Source organism: Miniopterus schreibersii, assembly GCF_964146895.1.
Source record: "Miniopterus schreibersii genome assembly, chromosome: 20".
Lineage (NCBI taxonomy): Eukaryota > Metazoa > Chordata > Mammalia > Chiroptera > Miniopteridae > Miniopterus > Miniopterus schreibersii.
The window spans coordinates 15963008-15978428 of NC_138122.1; the positions used below are offsets into that span (position 1 = coordinate 15963008).

General features: G+C 48.4%; 1 protein-coding gene across 2 annotated transcripts in view; it reads left to right on the forward strand.

The window, feature by feature from the left end:
- Window positions 1-6939: 6939 nt before the first annotated feature.
- The window catches only part of TBC1D10A (TBC1 domain family member 10A), a 28031-nt gene continuing 19549 nt past the window's right edge, over window positions 6940-15421 (forward strand). Inside the window, exon 1 of one of the 2 annotated variants that reach the window (XM_081123306.1) lies at window positions 6940-7260. In XM_081123306.1, coding sequence (XP_080979432.1) covers window positions 6941-7260 — 320 coding nt within the window. In that variant the 5' untranslated portion in view covers window position 6940. The remainder of the gene's footprint in view (window positions 7261-15421) is intronic. The other variant, XM_081123307.1, reaches the window with a different exon arrangement.

A 15421-nucleotide genomic window follows, 5' to 3' on the forward strand; every position in this document is an offset into this window, starting at 1 on the left:
GTAAGTCAGAAGTCCAGATATGGCATGACTGGGTCGTCTGCTTTAGGTCTCACAAGGCTGAGATCATACTGGCTGGGCTGCATTACCTCTGGAGGCTTGATGGGGGAATCTGCTGCAAGCTCCTTCTTGTTCCTGGCTGAATTCAGTTTCTTGTGGTTGTAGGATAAGGTCCCTGTTTCCTTGCTATCTTGTTAGCTGGGGTTGACTCTCAGCTCTGAGACTACCTGCATTTCTTGGGACTTGGACCTGTCAATCTATAAAGTCAGCAATGGCATGTTGAATCCTTGTGTTCCGAATCTCTGCCTACTGGGTGTTCCTGTTTTTACCCTTGAGTAAACTGAGGCACAGAGAGGGTAAGTCATATACCCACAGTGGCACAGTGAAGATGAAAAGAAAATGTGTATAAAACACTTGTCACAGTCCTTGCCCCCTAATAAGGGTGAGACACAGGCTGTTATTTTTGGAATTGTGCAATCACAGGGAGGTAGATGCTGCTGTAGGTGTTCAGAGGGAGGAAGGTGAAAGCCTGTTGATAACCATTCCTGGTTTCAGATCTAAAGCTGATTTCATTCTGAACATCTCACTTGTGTTTTCCCCAAGAGTTCCCAAAGCCTTTTCTTTGCAGTCCCTCCATTCCTCCTGGCTGCCCCATGAGGTCATCTCCAGGCATCAGAGAGGTGAGGCCGTTCCCAGTGTAGTAGAACGAGTACTTCAGTCACCACCCTACCTTACCCCACCCCCCACCAAGCTCAGAGCTCCCAGCTCCAGACCTAAGGCTCAGGTGGCCCTTCCACAGTGCCAGTTGTATGACTCCCATTACAAACTGCTGGACCACGTTTTTAACTTGGTCTATGGGATATTATTCCTCACCCTTTTTGACATTTGCCTCCTGCCTGGTTGCTGAAAGTTTTCTCCAGGGGCCCAGGCTAAAATTTGGCTTTCTGAAGTGGGCTCCGTGGTTTGGGTGCTTAAAATGAGCCCACTCCTAGTTGCTTCTCCGTGGCCAACAGCAAAAATCTCCCTGAACACCATCTGGGTCTCATTCCAAGAGGGAAGGGATCAGAAGACTTAGAGGAGTACCACCCGCCAAGCTCTCCTTTCTTCCTGGGATTGGCTCTGGAGATGGATAGGGCACACTCCTCCACAGATTGGCAGATCCAGCAGTCCTGCTATAACAAGGCCAGGAATGCTGCTGGGTGGAATGTGAGTGAATGGGACCTTTGAGCCACCCTCTCGGGTCCAAACTGAGCTGCTCAGAGCTCCTGAATGAACATCTGTCCTGGCTCAGCTGCAGAAGGCCCATTGACCACAAGGCAGCCTTGTAACTGTCAGGCTACAGGCCCAGCATGCGGCCCAGCACTCTGTATTTCTTGTTTAGGGACTGTAGCATGTAGGCAGCTCCTTGCTTGCACAGCTTTCTGTTCTGATCGCCAACCTCTGTGGATTATCTGCCCCGTTGTTTGGATGAGGTAGATCCAAGGTCAAGTAGCCGGTGAGGGCTCTGAAAGGCCAAAGCAGCTCTTCCATTCCTGGTGACCACACTGCCCTCACTGCTTCACCAGACTGGACTGTGAATTGGGGACAAATGTTCTTGGTGTGGCACTGCTGGGAAAACTAGGAACAACTTGGTGCTTTCTTAAGTCACCGTAATTTTATTTTTTTTATTATTATTTTTTAAAATATATCTTTATTGACTTCAGAGAGAGGAAAGGAGAGGGAGAGAGAGAAGCATCAATGATGAGAGAGTCATTGATCAAGCCCGAAGCCTGGGCATGTGCCCTGACCGGGAATCGAACCCTGATCGCCTGGATCCCAGGTCGATGCTCCACCGCTGAGCCACACCCGGCTGGCAGTCACCATAATTTTAAAGACTTGCTCAAAGAGGGCTCCATGAGTAGTAGACGTTAAGAAATTTCACTTTCAATTGCGCCAGCTGCTCAAAATGAACACTTGTCATGTAGCCCGAAGTGATTAGACCCATTTCACTTTTTTAAATTATAGTACCTGGCCAGCTCAGCAGTTGAGCATCACCTACAATCCGGGAGATCCCAGTTTGATTCCCTGTCAGGGCACATGCCTGGGTTTTGTGCTTGATCCCCAGTGGGGGGCGTGCAGGAGGCAGCTGATCAATGACTCTCTCATCATTGATGTTTCCATCTCTCCCTCTCCCCTCCTCTCTGAAATCAACAAGGGTATATCTAAAAAAATAAAATTATAGTATTGCATTAGAGAATATATATATAAAAGTTATGTTAGGATATATACTTGAAATATATAGTGTACTATAATTATAGCAATCCTTATATGTAATATTTCATTTATCCCTGTAATTCAAAATTCAAAAAACCAAAAAAAGTACAATATAGTTCATGTTTAAGAGTATACATACGAGTAGATAAGATTTTGTTTACTTTTAATTTTTTTAATGTATTTTTTTATATATCTTTATTGATTTCAGAGAGAGGAAGGGAGAGGGAGAGAGAGACAGAAACATCAATGATGAGAAGGTCGTCATTGACCAGCTGCCTCCTGCAGGTCCCTGACTGGGGATCAAGCCTGAAACCCAGGCATGTGCGCTGACCGGGAATCGAACCAGGATCTCCTGGATCCTAGGTCAATGCTCAACCACTGAGCCATGCCTGGCCGGGCTTTTGTTTCCTTTTTATAAATAAAAGTAAAATGTAAGATCTTGAGGTTAATATTATTAACCATCTGATTTAGGGGTTTGCTCTTAACCATCCTACATTGTTCTATTTAAAAAGTGAGTAATTCTAGGTACCCCTGAGCCATATAATCCATGAAGCAAGACGAGATAAATTCCTATTCCTTATATCATTAAAGAAGGCACTATTGTTCTAAGCTGAATTCAATTAAGCCAGTTAGTGCTCCCAACCCCAGAGATGTTGTGATTAGATTAAGGATAAGCACGTGTATATAAACAGATAATACATAAAAGAATGCAGCCTCCTCACTGTTGAGCAGAAGCTATCAGAAGAGTCATTCATTGTGTGGATGTGTGGAAGACAGATGTGAGCTGAAAGCTGCTGCCATGAGGGGCTCTAGCTTGAGGGTGAAGCGACCACAGGAAGAACAAAAAGGAGAAAAAAAGAAAATGAGGCTGATAGCCTTGGTGACAACCTCTGGTTCAAACTGCTCCTGAAACTTACTTACCTTTGAATTTTTCGAAGGTATGGCACCCACTAAAGGCAGTTTTGAGTTAAGCCCATTTGAGTTGGGTTCTCTGCCACTTGGACGAAAAGATTCTTAATTGTTATTCTCAGTGTAGGGATAAAGAAGCTTTACAGTTTGCCTACTCATCATAGGCTATTGGGTCCCAGCCGACCACCTTCTGAACCACTGCTGTCATTACAAATAAAGCTATCACATCTGGATATCTGACCGATATCCTGAGTATATGCAAGCTCCACATATCAAGATGGAACTGCCCAGGGGCTAAACTTTCAGGAATGACCACAGTAGGATGAGACTCCAGGTTATCAATATATTCCTGTAGCCCAGGTCAAGCATCTCATCCTCAAAATAACCCCTATAGCAGCCAGTCCATCAGGATGTTTCACAGCATTGCCAAAGGCCTCTCATTTTGTACCCCAGTGAACCACATGATTTTGCAGACCATTCCTTGGGATCATTCATTCATTCACTCCTGCTTTCTTACTATAGTGTAACCACACCATCTGAGCCTGCTTCTCTTTCAAGGGCTTTGCACTTGCTGCCCTACTTCCTTCACACTATTCTCCCAGGTCCCGACAGAGAGGGTGCCTCATTTCCACCTTCCTCCACAAGCCCCACCTCTGCCCCCAGCATTCTCTATACCTCACCCTGCCTTTTTTTCCCTTTTCACACTACCTGACAAATGTTCTATGCTTGTTCATGTTCTCCTTCCTTCCCCAGAATATAAACTCTGTTGAGCCAGGACTTCCATCTCTTTTGTTCACTAGAGTAATATCAAATAAGTTCAAGAGCTCTGGAGTTTGAAGTAAAGAAACCTAACATTTATTGAGTGTCTACTAAGTGCTGGAGGCTTCAGTGACATAGCTCACTGACTTCACCAAGTAATTATTGACATTCCTGTTTTTCAGAAGAGGAAACAGTTTCTGAGAAGTTAAACAATTTTGCACAAGAACATCCAGTTATGGAGAAAGCAGTCATGGAACAAAGACTCCCAAGCCATATACCATTGGTTAAATTAGGTAAACTTCTCTGCTGCAGCCACAGGCTGTGATGGGAAACACACAGACAATAATGAATTAGTGCAAACTACAAATGCCACCACTCCTGGCTTCCATTTACTGGGTGTCTCCAGATGCTTAGCACATACTATCACACTGAAGTCTCAGAACAACTTTTCCAAGGAGATGTTTTTTTTCAATATTTCAGTTTTGTAGATGAGGAAATGGGCTGAAAGAGAAGTGATTTACTCAAGTCATACAGTGACAGAGCAGAGACTTGAATCCTGGGTGGTCTTATGTAAGAAAATTATAAACTGGGGCATAAGTAAGAAAATTATAAACTGGGGCATAAGGGCCTTTACTTGAGAAACATCTATCCAGTCTCTCAAAGATGGACACCTGGGTCCCTCTAACCTACCCCCACCCCACCCCAAATACCCTTGAGGTGAACATCATTGTACATGAGCCTTTACAGAACTGAATGTTTGGGATATGACCCTAGGAGACCAGAATTATGGAGTCAAAGGATTGTAGATACTTTGCCAGGCAGGGGGCTTCATATGAAATCTGTTTCAGGTGTATCTGGCTCCTCTCTCCCTTTCTTGGGATAGGCCTACATCCCGATGTGAGGCCCACTCGGCCCCTCTTGGGAACTGGGACTAAGAGCCCACCACTCTGGAGCCACTGGAGAGGAGGAACATCCTCCCAGACTGAGAACTTAAGACTAAAATAGCCTGTGCCCACTCACATGTCTGCTTTTACCCTGTTTATGGAAAACCAGAAGCCTATGGAATGTGAAGACTGTACAGCAAAGTCTTCAAGAATGTCTGGGCCACATGGCATGAAGGAAATGACTGGTGAAATCACTGAAGTCTTAAGACCCACCTCTTGGGGCTCATTTTGGGTCCCTTAGCAGCCAGCCTGTCCCAGGCCCTGCAGCTCAGGTCTGGCTCTTTCAGTCCCTTCCTGTCTCTGGGCTTGTCTCCCTAACAGCTCTACAGTAGTGTCAGATGACAACATGGTACTGGACTTAAGTGAGGAGTTATCATTATGACTCCAAGTATTGACAATCCCTGGGGTCAGAAGTAGGCTGCTGGGAGCTAACTCTGTGTAGATACAATTGGCTCATGCCTCCCAATATAAGCAGTTGGTAAGAGCTAGGTTCAAATCCTAGCTCTGTCACAAGCTAGTTCTGGGACCCTAGGCAGCTGACTTCACTTCCCCGCACCTCATTTTTCTTAGCTGTAAAATGGGACTAATAATAGTATCTACCTTGTTGCTAAAAGATTATAAGAGATGGTATGACCAATTTGGAAAACAGACTGCCAGTTCCTCAAAATGCTTAAATAGAGTTACCATGTGACCCAGAAATTCCCACTTTTAGGATTTAGCCAAGAGAAACAAAAATATTTTTCCACAAAATTTTATACCTCAATGTTCATAGCATCATTATTCAAAATAGCCCCAAAGTAGAAACAACCCAAATGACCATCACTGACAAATGGATAAACAAAATGTGGTCTATCCATATGATGGAATATTACTCAGCCATAAAAAGGAATAAAGGAGTGGTATATGCTACAACGTGAATGAAACTTGAAAACACTATATGCTAAATGAAATAAGCCAGACACACAAAGGCCACATATTATATGATTCCATTTATATGAAATGTCCAGAAAAGGCAAATCTATAAAGACAGAAAGCAAATCAGTGCTTGCCAGGGACTGGGGGAGGAAGGTTGGGGAGTGACTGCTAATGGATAGGAATTTCTTTTTGGAGTGATAAAAATGTTTTAAAATTAGATTGTGGTGATGGTTGCACAATTCTATAGGCTTAAAGCCATTGAATTACATACACACTTTAAACAGGCTATTTTTACAGTATGTTGATTATATCTCAAAGCTGTTGGGGGGTAAAAGATTACAAGAGAGTGGGGCAGTGCATGGCTCAATAAACGCTGATTATTCTTTTTTATTTAAATTATTTATTTATGTATTTATTTATTAACTAAATATATCTTTATTGATTTCAGAGAGAAGAAGGGAGAGGGAGAGAAAGAAACATCAATGATGAGAGTCACTCAGCTGCCTCCTGAATGCCCCCTACTGGGGATCTAGCCTGCAACCCGGGCATGTGCCCTGACTGGGAATCGAACCCCCATCTTCTGGATCCTAGGTCGATGCTCAACCACTGAGCCACTTCGGCCGGGCTAAATTTTTTATTGTTGACACAACTGCAGACGTTCCCCTGGTTATAATTCTTAATAGATCTCCCAGGACCTCACTTAAAGCCCCAGAAGCAGTGAGCACGGGGAAGGGGCTGTCGAACTTCTATGTTCTTGGGCTAGTACCCGAACCCATCCTGAATCTCCTCAGAGCTCCTCATAAGTGAATAGATAAAATAATCCTCACCTACGTCCTTGGGGTCTCGCGAGGAGCCCGGCGTCAGGAGGAAGATGCCGAATCCTCAGCTGACGCCCCCCGCCCCTGCCTGCGCGGCTTTACAGGTGCCGGACCTGGCTCAGGCCAACCGGAAAAGGCCTGAGGAGCGCTTTCAGGTGAGCTCTCTTGATTGGCAGCCCGGAGGGGGAGGGCTCCGGGTACGGTTGCCCCGCCTCCTCACGTCGGGCCGGTTGGCGCCATCCTAGGGGAGGTGGGCGGGCCCTGGGGTCCGTGTCCCCCATTGGGCGTGGGGGGAGGTAGAGCTCCGACGGACCTAGGGCCCCGCCCCCGGCCTTGCCGCGGCCAATGGGTGCGGCGCGTGGGCGGGGCGTCGTTGTCGTCGGCTGTGGCTGGGCGGCTGAGGCGGCTGAGGCGGCTGAGGTGTCCGCTGAGGCTGAGGCGGCGGGCGCGGCCGTGATGGCGAAGAGCCCTGGAGAGAACGGGCCGCGCTCGCCCGCGGCTGGGGGAACCCTGTCGGGGACCCGGGAGAGCCTGGCCCCGGGCCCGGACGCGGCAGCCACCGACGAGCTCAGCTCTCTCGGCTCCGACTCAGAGGCCAACGGCTTTGCTGAGCGCCGCATCGACAAGTTCGGCTTCATCGTGGGCTCGCAGGCTGCCGAGGGCGCGTGAGTAGCGCCGGGGGCGCGGGGCCGGGGCCCAGCGCGGGACCCGTGGTTCGGGGGGGCTGGTTGACGCGGACCGAGCGCCCTTAGCACAGAGCGGATTATCTCCCTCCCAACCAGGAACTACCGAACCCTTTTGCCCCCTGCCCCACCCCCATCATCCTCGGCAGTCTGACCTGCCTCTCACCCTTGAGACTACTTCTGACCGATTGACCCACAGGCTAATCCCACCTCCCCCCTCTGCCTCCCCCCTCGCCGCCCAGGAAGGTCCAACACTGCCCTCCTCCTAAATTCAGGACAGACACTTGTCCCAACATTACTGCTGCCACCGGGCCTTAGGGTTGATTGACTTTTCCACCCCCTGACAGGCTCACAGATGGCTGTCCCTCCCTCAACAGATATTTTCTATTCTTACCCCCCCCCCCCCCCCAAGACCCACAGACGCCCTTGTCTCACCACCTCACTACCCCCTCACCAGGGGGACATCTTAGGGACAGACTGTCCTGTCCCCATGTCATTCCAGAACAGAAACAAAGACCTCTGGATGGACTCACATTGGTCAGCTATGGTACAGACAGTCCCTTCCCCTCATAGAAGGGTCCCAGTGTGCTCCCCTTCCCCCTCAGAGGCAGATTTCTTCCTGTCACTGGCAACAGGTAGGCAGACAATCACCTCTTCCAGTACCCACAGGGTGACAGTGCCTCACCTCCAGGACAGACTGTCTGCTGTTTCTGTGTATGCTATGGAAATGTGCACCTCCTCTTAAAACACAGAGTGGGGGAAGGGTTGCAGGCCGGGCGACAGCAGGATCCAATCCCCTACCCTCAGAGCACCCAGGCACCCAGCTGTCAGGCAGAGAAATGTGAGGCAATGGAGCACCACCTTCCTTCCAAGTTGGGTAAACTGGGCAGCCGCACTCTGCCCCATAGAACCCACAGAGCCTAGTCCTCAGAGAGACTGTATGTGTAGGCTGGTGGTCCTCTTAGGAGAGATGGACTCTAGAACCCCCTCCCATCCCAGCTGCCCTGTCACATGAGACCAGTGTTCTGCACAGAACTGACAAGCCTCCCTTGTGATATGCCTCCCCTTCCACAGAGATAGCCCCTTAAATCACCTGTGGGGGCCTACAGCACTGCTGAGTGCCATGACCCTACTCCAAAGGGTCCTTCCTCCCCTTCTCTGACCAGTTGTGACTACCTAAGGCTCCTGCAGCCTCTCGTACATCTTCTGGAAGTGTAAGAACTCCACCCCACACAAGCAGCCCCATCAAGGTCACTTCCGGGATTTTCCCCAGACTCAAAGCTTCCTAGTCACCAGGCCTCCTCCTTTGGAGAAATGTAGGTCCCTCCCCTAAGGAGAGTTCTCTCTTACCCACTAGCTCTGTTTCCTCCAACCTCTCCCCATTTGCCCACACCATGCTAAGCCTACTTCAGTCTAGAACTCAGAGAGCACCCCTGTTCTCTCATCCTGTTTTGACGCTTTGTCACAGTCTCCTAAGGATTAGCTTGTGAGAACCCAAAGGGAATTTAAGGTATATTTTTGAATTGAGGGGCAGTCACCAGGGACCAGGGCTCTGGGAGGGATGGGGTCTTGAGACGTGGGAAAGGAGTTTCCAGTTGTATTTGTGGGTTCTTGGAAGGAAGAGCTTAGATTTGCTGGCGAATTCTGGGAGATATGAATTCCTACTGCATGTTTATCAGGAGGTTAACCAGATCTTGGGGTACAAAGCAGTGTGATATAGTGGAAAAAGACCAGACTTAGGAAGAACTCACACTTCTTGGCTGTGTGACCTTGGGCAAAATCCTGAATCTCTGAGCTTGTTTATTTTCTGTAAAGGGCAACAATAACACCTACTCCCAAGATTACTGTGGGGATTAAATGAGATCAGCTATGTGAAGGTGCTTAGCACAGTACCTGGCACAAATAGTGGCCCAGAAAATGTTAGTTTTCTTTCTTTTCCTTCTAAGAGTCTGAAAATTGAGAAAAATGAGGGTGTACCTCTGGTATTTGTGGACGGAGAGAGGCCCCAGTGGGAGCACCTCCCTTTGGCTGTAGTCCCCAACCAGGCTGTCAGACATCTGTCTTCCCCACCCTCCAACCACAAACCCTGTGCTTTGCAGACACCCTCTGCATCACTGGTGTCTGTAGGTCTGGGGCTGAGGTGGGATCCCAGGTCCCTCTCTCTCTGCCTACCTCACTTTCTAAACCCTGTTGGTCAACCTAAAATCTCTGGTGTCTGAAAGCTTTGATGTTCCCTGCTTTGTTTATATTGTGGTTCCAGAAAAACCAAAAGTAAGTCCCTGCCCACAGCCATAAGAGGGGAAGTTATGGGAAGTTTCAGGGTGACCGCCCTGAACCCAGTCTCGTGGTTGAGAGCTAGGAGTCCATGTGCTATCCCAGAGAAGTGAAACATTAGCACTGATGGCTGCAGTAGAGATGACAGGGACTCTGGCTCCAGATTAAAGGTCCATTTTAGCCATCCCAGGCCAAAGGTTGTCTCAAAACGGTTAGTTTTGGCAGTTGTTGGGGGCTGGAGGAATGGGGAAAAAAGGAGGTCAGAGGCTACCCTGCTCAGGTGACTATTAGGTGCTTAGCATGAGTTGATCTTAAAATCATAGACTGTTTGAGCTGGAAGGGATCTTAAGATTGATCAGTTTAACCATTATACAGATAAGGAAACTGAGGCCCAGAGAGGAGAATAACTTGCTTAAGAACACACAGCATATTAGTAGCAGAACCAGGACTTGAACCCAGGGTTTTTGACTCCCAGCTCAGGACAGTTTCCACTGCCTTCACCATCCATTTATATGGCCTATGGTCCTAGAAGAAAATCAGGTGCCAGGCAGGTAGAACATAAGGTTCATAGTAGGAACCTACCTATCCTTCCCTTCCCTGGCTCAGCTCAGCACTTTTGACTCCCTCCGCAGTGTAGGACTGGGTGGTCATTACCAGCTCATTAGACTGATCAGCTTTAGGTCTGGCACCTAAAGCAGACTTACTCACCTTTTCTCAGGCCTACAGCAGAGTAAATGCGCAGTTAATATTTTATTTACTGAATGACAGTTACTGACAGACATTTCAAGTCAGAAAGCTGGAAGTGACCTTAGAGATGGCTGTCATCATACAGATTGATAAACTGAGGCCTGAGAGAAGTGATTATTAGCCTTATCTCTTCGGTCTATTAGGAGCAACATCAGGAATTGAACCCAGAACTCCTGATTCCTAGCCCTCGGTCTTTTCTACTTCACCTTGTCTGTCTTTTGAGCCTACTCTGCAGGGAACCTTTGGTGGGACTGAGATGGTCACCACCCACTCTTGAGCAGTAGCCAGTAAGTGGGGAAAGGGAAGAAAGCAGCCAGCCAGTGAAGGGTCCGTGGATGGCATGGACACAGACAGGGGTACTGGCAGCGTTAGTTCTTTTGGCTTGGCTGGGAACTGAGCTTGTTGTTGAAGCCCAGGAAGGACCAGAGGGGGAGAAAGTGTCCTCAGCAGGGAAGGGTAGGAGGAGTAATGTTACCATTCCTATGACTTTGGGGGTAGGAAGAGCAGACCTGTTTTTTGGGAGGGGAGGGGAGGGTGTCCATTTTGTAGCATAGAGGTAGTCAGGAAGGGAAAGAAAGATACAGATAGCTGGTCTTGCTTGAGGGAGATAGCCTGAGAGATGGTTCCCTGACTTCCCCCTTATTTTTCTTTGTGATTGCCAGACTGGCCTCCTGAGGCTGGAGCTTCCCACCCAGCTCCAGTCTGCTCAGTGCAACAGGCCAGATGAGGTGGGGATCTATGTTCTCTGGGATCCCATGGGTGTTGGCTTCCTGTTAGGGGAGAGAAGGATCTGAGTTGGGCCCAGGGAGGAACATCTGGAACAGTAGTATTGTCTCCTGTTGATTTAGTTCTCCTGTCCCCTGGGCCCTCTACTACTCCTAGCCAATTATGGCAGCCCTATGACTTTGTAAATCATAGAATTGGCTTAATTGGCATCCTTATAGTTTGTTCTGTGCCAGCTTTTGTTGAGGTATGGCCAGGGCCCTCCTGGCAGGCCAGAGCCTGCCTCCCTGCCTTCCCACCACCCTCTCCAGTCTATAAGCTCAGAGCATCCTATTTTCTTGAACTATTACAGTTCCCAAGAGAGCATGGAGTTGGCAATAGAGTGATCCCTGGGTGGCCCATCTGGGAGGAGGCAGCTGCACATGTGAGCCCTGGTCTGTGACTCTAGACCACAGGCCCTCCATTTTCTCTCCTCCTTCTCATCCTCCAGCTTCAAAGGAAAATCCGGTTTGGTGGCCTTGTGGGTGTTCTAGAGCCTCAGACAAGACTTGACTTGGTGAAGGAGGGGGCCAGCGCACCAGCTGCTGCCCTGGGAAGGTGCCTGTGTGTCCGCCTGTTAGGAAATCCTAAGCTGTGGGAAAGAGATAAGGTGGTGGGACCTGCTTGATGTTTTGTCCTCCTAGCATCTGTGTCTGAAACAGGACCTCCAGAGGGTCAGTGAGGCCTGGCTCTAGTCCAGCCACCCAATCTGTTTACACTAAGGTGGGGGGAAGAAGGTGCTCTGTGCTCCTTCCTCACACAAGCTCTGCAGCCTGGCTGGCTATGTGACCTTGGACATGTTGCTTCACTTTTCTGAGCCTGTTTCTTACTGAAATGGTTATAATAATACTGACTTTGCAGGGTGAAGTTTAAATGAGTTGATGTTTGAAAAGAGCCTGGCTCATAGCAGGTACCCAGTGAATGTTCCTCCCCCTCTTAAAGACTGGAGTAGCTAGTGGTCTTGTCTTTTCATTTTCTGTCTCTGGCTTTGATAAGTGTCAGTGAGGTCCATCCCCTTTGGGCAGGAGTCAACCCTAACCGACAGTGAACCCTCACTTTCCTTTGAAAGGTGTGATTATCCCCATTCTATAGATGAACATTCTGAAGATCGGAGAAGAAAGTGCCAGAGGTTTGCCAGCTAGTAAATGGCAGAACTGGGACTAGAACCTGTTTCTCAGTGTTGAATCCAGTGACTAAGCTTTGCGAAGATGTCAGCAGGCAGGGTGCCAGGTGCTTGCCAGTCCCTGAGGCCTCCACACCCAGAGCAGGAGTTAGCAGGAACCTGTCTACCTCCCCATCCCAGTGTGGAGGGCAAGGCAGGTCTCAATACAGTGAAAATCCATGGACAGCTAAGTCAGAAAAGACCTGGTGAAAGAAGATTCTTGGGGAGGCCCTAGAAGCATGTCCAGATTAGCCTTGGTCTAACCCTCCCATAGCCAGAGACCACACTGCATAGCTCTTGATACCAAACTAGTGCATAATGGCCATCTGACTTTGATGTGCAGCTTGCACCTTTTGGAAGAAGTGTTTCTGTGTAGGTATGGGAGGGATTATGCTTTGTGTACAGGTGAGGAACCCAAGCCTGAAGAAGCCTCACAGTTAGTAAACAATGGGGCCAGATTAGGGAGAGATTCCAGATCTTCTGACTCAGCCCATTGCTACTCCAGCTATATGTCACTGCCTGTACTCTTCCTTACTCCAAGCCAATTGAGCCTCTGGGCTAGGGTGCATTGCCCACCAGAGAAAAACCCTGCCATCATCGATCCATTACCATTGCCCTGGCTGATGACTTTCCTTATCCTATAGGCACCACACCTGAGGGGAGAGGAGGCCTCCTTTAGTTGATTTGTCTGCCCCTGGCAAATCTGCTACTATCCTGAGCCCAGGTACCCTCCCTAGGAGAAAACTCTCCTGGCTGCTCCACTGGCAAACCAACACTCCTGATGCTTCACCTGCTTAGAAGCCCCCTATCCAGGATTTCAGGGCAGCTGCCAACTTTAGCTTTCTCTATTTCATCTTTCTCTTTCCCTTCTTTGTCTCACTACACCATACTCCATTCTATACGCTGTCAGCTCCTCAGAGGCTGTCACAGTTTAGCTCTTCATTGTTCTTCAGGTAGGGAAATAGCATACTCAGGAGCCTGGGAGAGAAAGCCAAGGTTACTTTTGCTAATTTATCCATCTTAGCAGTGGACTTATTTACAAAATATCTATTGAGCACCTACTCTGCCAGCCCCTGTGATACAGAACTGAACAAGATCTTGTTGCCCTCAAGGAGTTTACAGACTTGTTGGAAAATGAACCACATACAAATCATTATAATGTTGGGCAATAAAGACTGTAATTGAGGTATGTGGTTGCTCTGGGGATATAGAGGAAAAAGCAGCCAGCTCCACCTATAGGAGCCCAGAAAAAAGTGGCATTTGATCCAGGGCTCAGGAGCAAGGGAGGATATTCCATTGGATGGAAGGGAATCATGTACTAAGTGCCCCAAAAGCCAGCTGTTTGAGAAATGTGATATGCAGAGGTGACAAGAGCAGGAAGCAGGAGGATCATGTGAAGCAAGGGAAGGCTAGGAAGGTAGGTTGGGCAGACCATGCCTAGCTTTGAATATCAGACTGAGCCCTTCTTGTGTTTCATCAAGGTCAGTCTGGTGCTGACGTGGAAGATGGTATTGAGTCTAGTTGGGAGAGTTTGGGACAGACCAAAAGAGCTGTGAAGAGGCATGGAAGAGGTCCGGAGCTATGAGGATGAAGAGGCAGCAAATCAGTAGAGCTTGGTGCCTGACTGACTGTGTGGACTGATGGGGAGTTGGGAAGACTTGGGACAGGCTGAAGTGGCCCTGGACTCTCACAGAACCCATCCTGGGGCCATCTGGCCACAGGGAGGGAAGGGCGACTGTGACCTTCCTCTGTAGTAGACAGCGAGCTGCTGTTGTCTGCTTTGTTACAGCCCTGGACTCCCCAAGGTGCCTGGCATGGCTGACATGCCCAGGGCACATCAAGGGGTTCTTTGTCTCTCTCCAGTAGGAGAGCGAGTTAGCTGGCCTGGTTGGGAGGGGGTGGGGTGAATGGTACTGAACTTTTGTGGTCTCTGCCCAATAAACATATTGGATGGCAAGGAAGGTTGCAAGGAGAGAGGAGTAAGGTCTGAGGGCATGGAAAACCTACCTTAGGGCAATGTGCAGCTATTGGGGATAGGTTTGGGGTTTGGGCACAGGATTAGCTGATCAAGGGGAAGCAGATAATAGCTGAGGGCTGGCTTGACCTCACCTCGAGTCACTGTGTTCCTTGCTTGCTATGTGACCTTGAGAAAATTGCTTAAGCTTTCTAGCTTCAGTTTCCCCTAGATATAAACTAAGGCATTTTTAGTGGAATGATGTTGAAGAGTTCATCTGCTTCTAACATTCTGAAACTGACCTTGGAATATAAGAAAAGTTTTTGAGAAGTTTTCTTACGACGTACCACAAACATGAGGAGTTGTCACAGCACAGCCTACAGAATCCGATGCTTCCGGCATGGCATGCGCTGTTCCTCTTGTGAAAGGATCTCCCTTTGTGTATAGGACAAGTGCCCCTCATATTTTTGGGAGTGTAATCAAATCAAAGGATGCTTTGATTTGTCTAGCTCTTTGGTCTGCAAAGTGCTTTCATTCCCATTGCCTTGCAGTAATCCTTACAGGAGCAATGGGAAATCAGTAGGGTAAGTTTTCTTTTACCCTGTTTGTAGACAAGGAAACCAAGGCTGAGCAAGTGATGGAACAGGGCCTGGAACCAAGGACGCCTCCTTTCCAATTTTTCATTTTACCAAAGCCTGTGGCTTCTCTTCCTCCTCCCTGTCCCTGCCTTAAGACTTTAGCTCAGCCCAATTATCTACTCTTCTCTTAGAAGGCTTCTTAAGTTGGTTTTTTGTTTCGTTATTATAGTGGGTGGCACACTTCCTGTCCCAGTTCTTCACACACAGCCACTCCCATATACCCCAAGACAAGGCAGAAACAGGTGAGTAATGAGGGGGCCTAAGAACATAGTGCGTAGATCTCTTGTTCCTTCTCAGTGCACTCTGGGCTCTGGACTCTGTGTGTCCAAAAGTGATCCTTCCCAGCCAGCCACTTTTAGAGGATGCTCCTTCTTTCCCTTCCCTCTCTGTCTTGGTTTCACAAAAAAAGAACCTAAATTTGGGTGTGGGAGAGCCTGGGTTAAAGACACCAGCAGACCTGGCTTCAAGTCCTGGCTCTGTCACTTTCTTGCCATGTGCCCTCTCTGAGTCTGTATTACAGGCCAAGTGGTGGTATTGGGAGAAGAGGCAATGTTGGTAAAGCATAGTGTTTGCCACACAGTAAGGGATCCATGATACATTTGAATG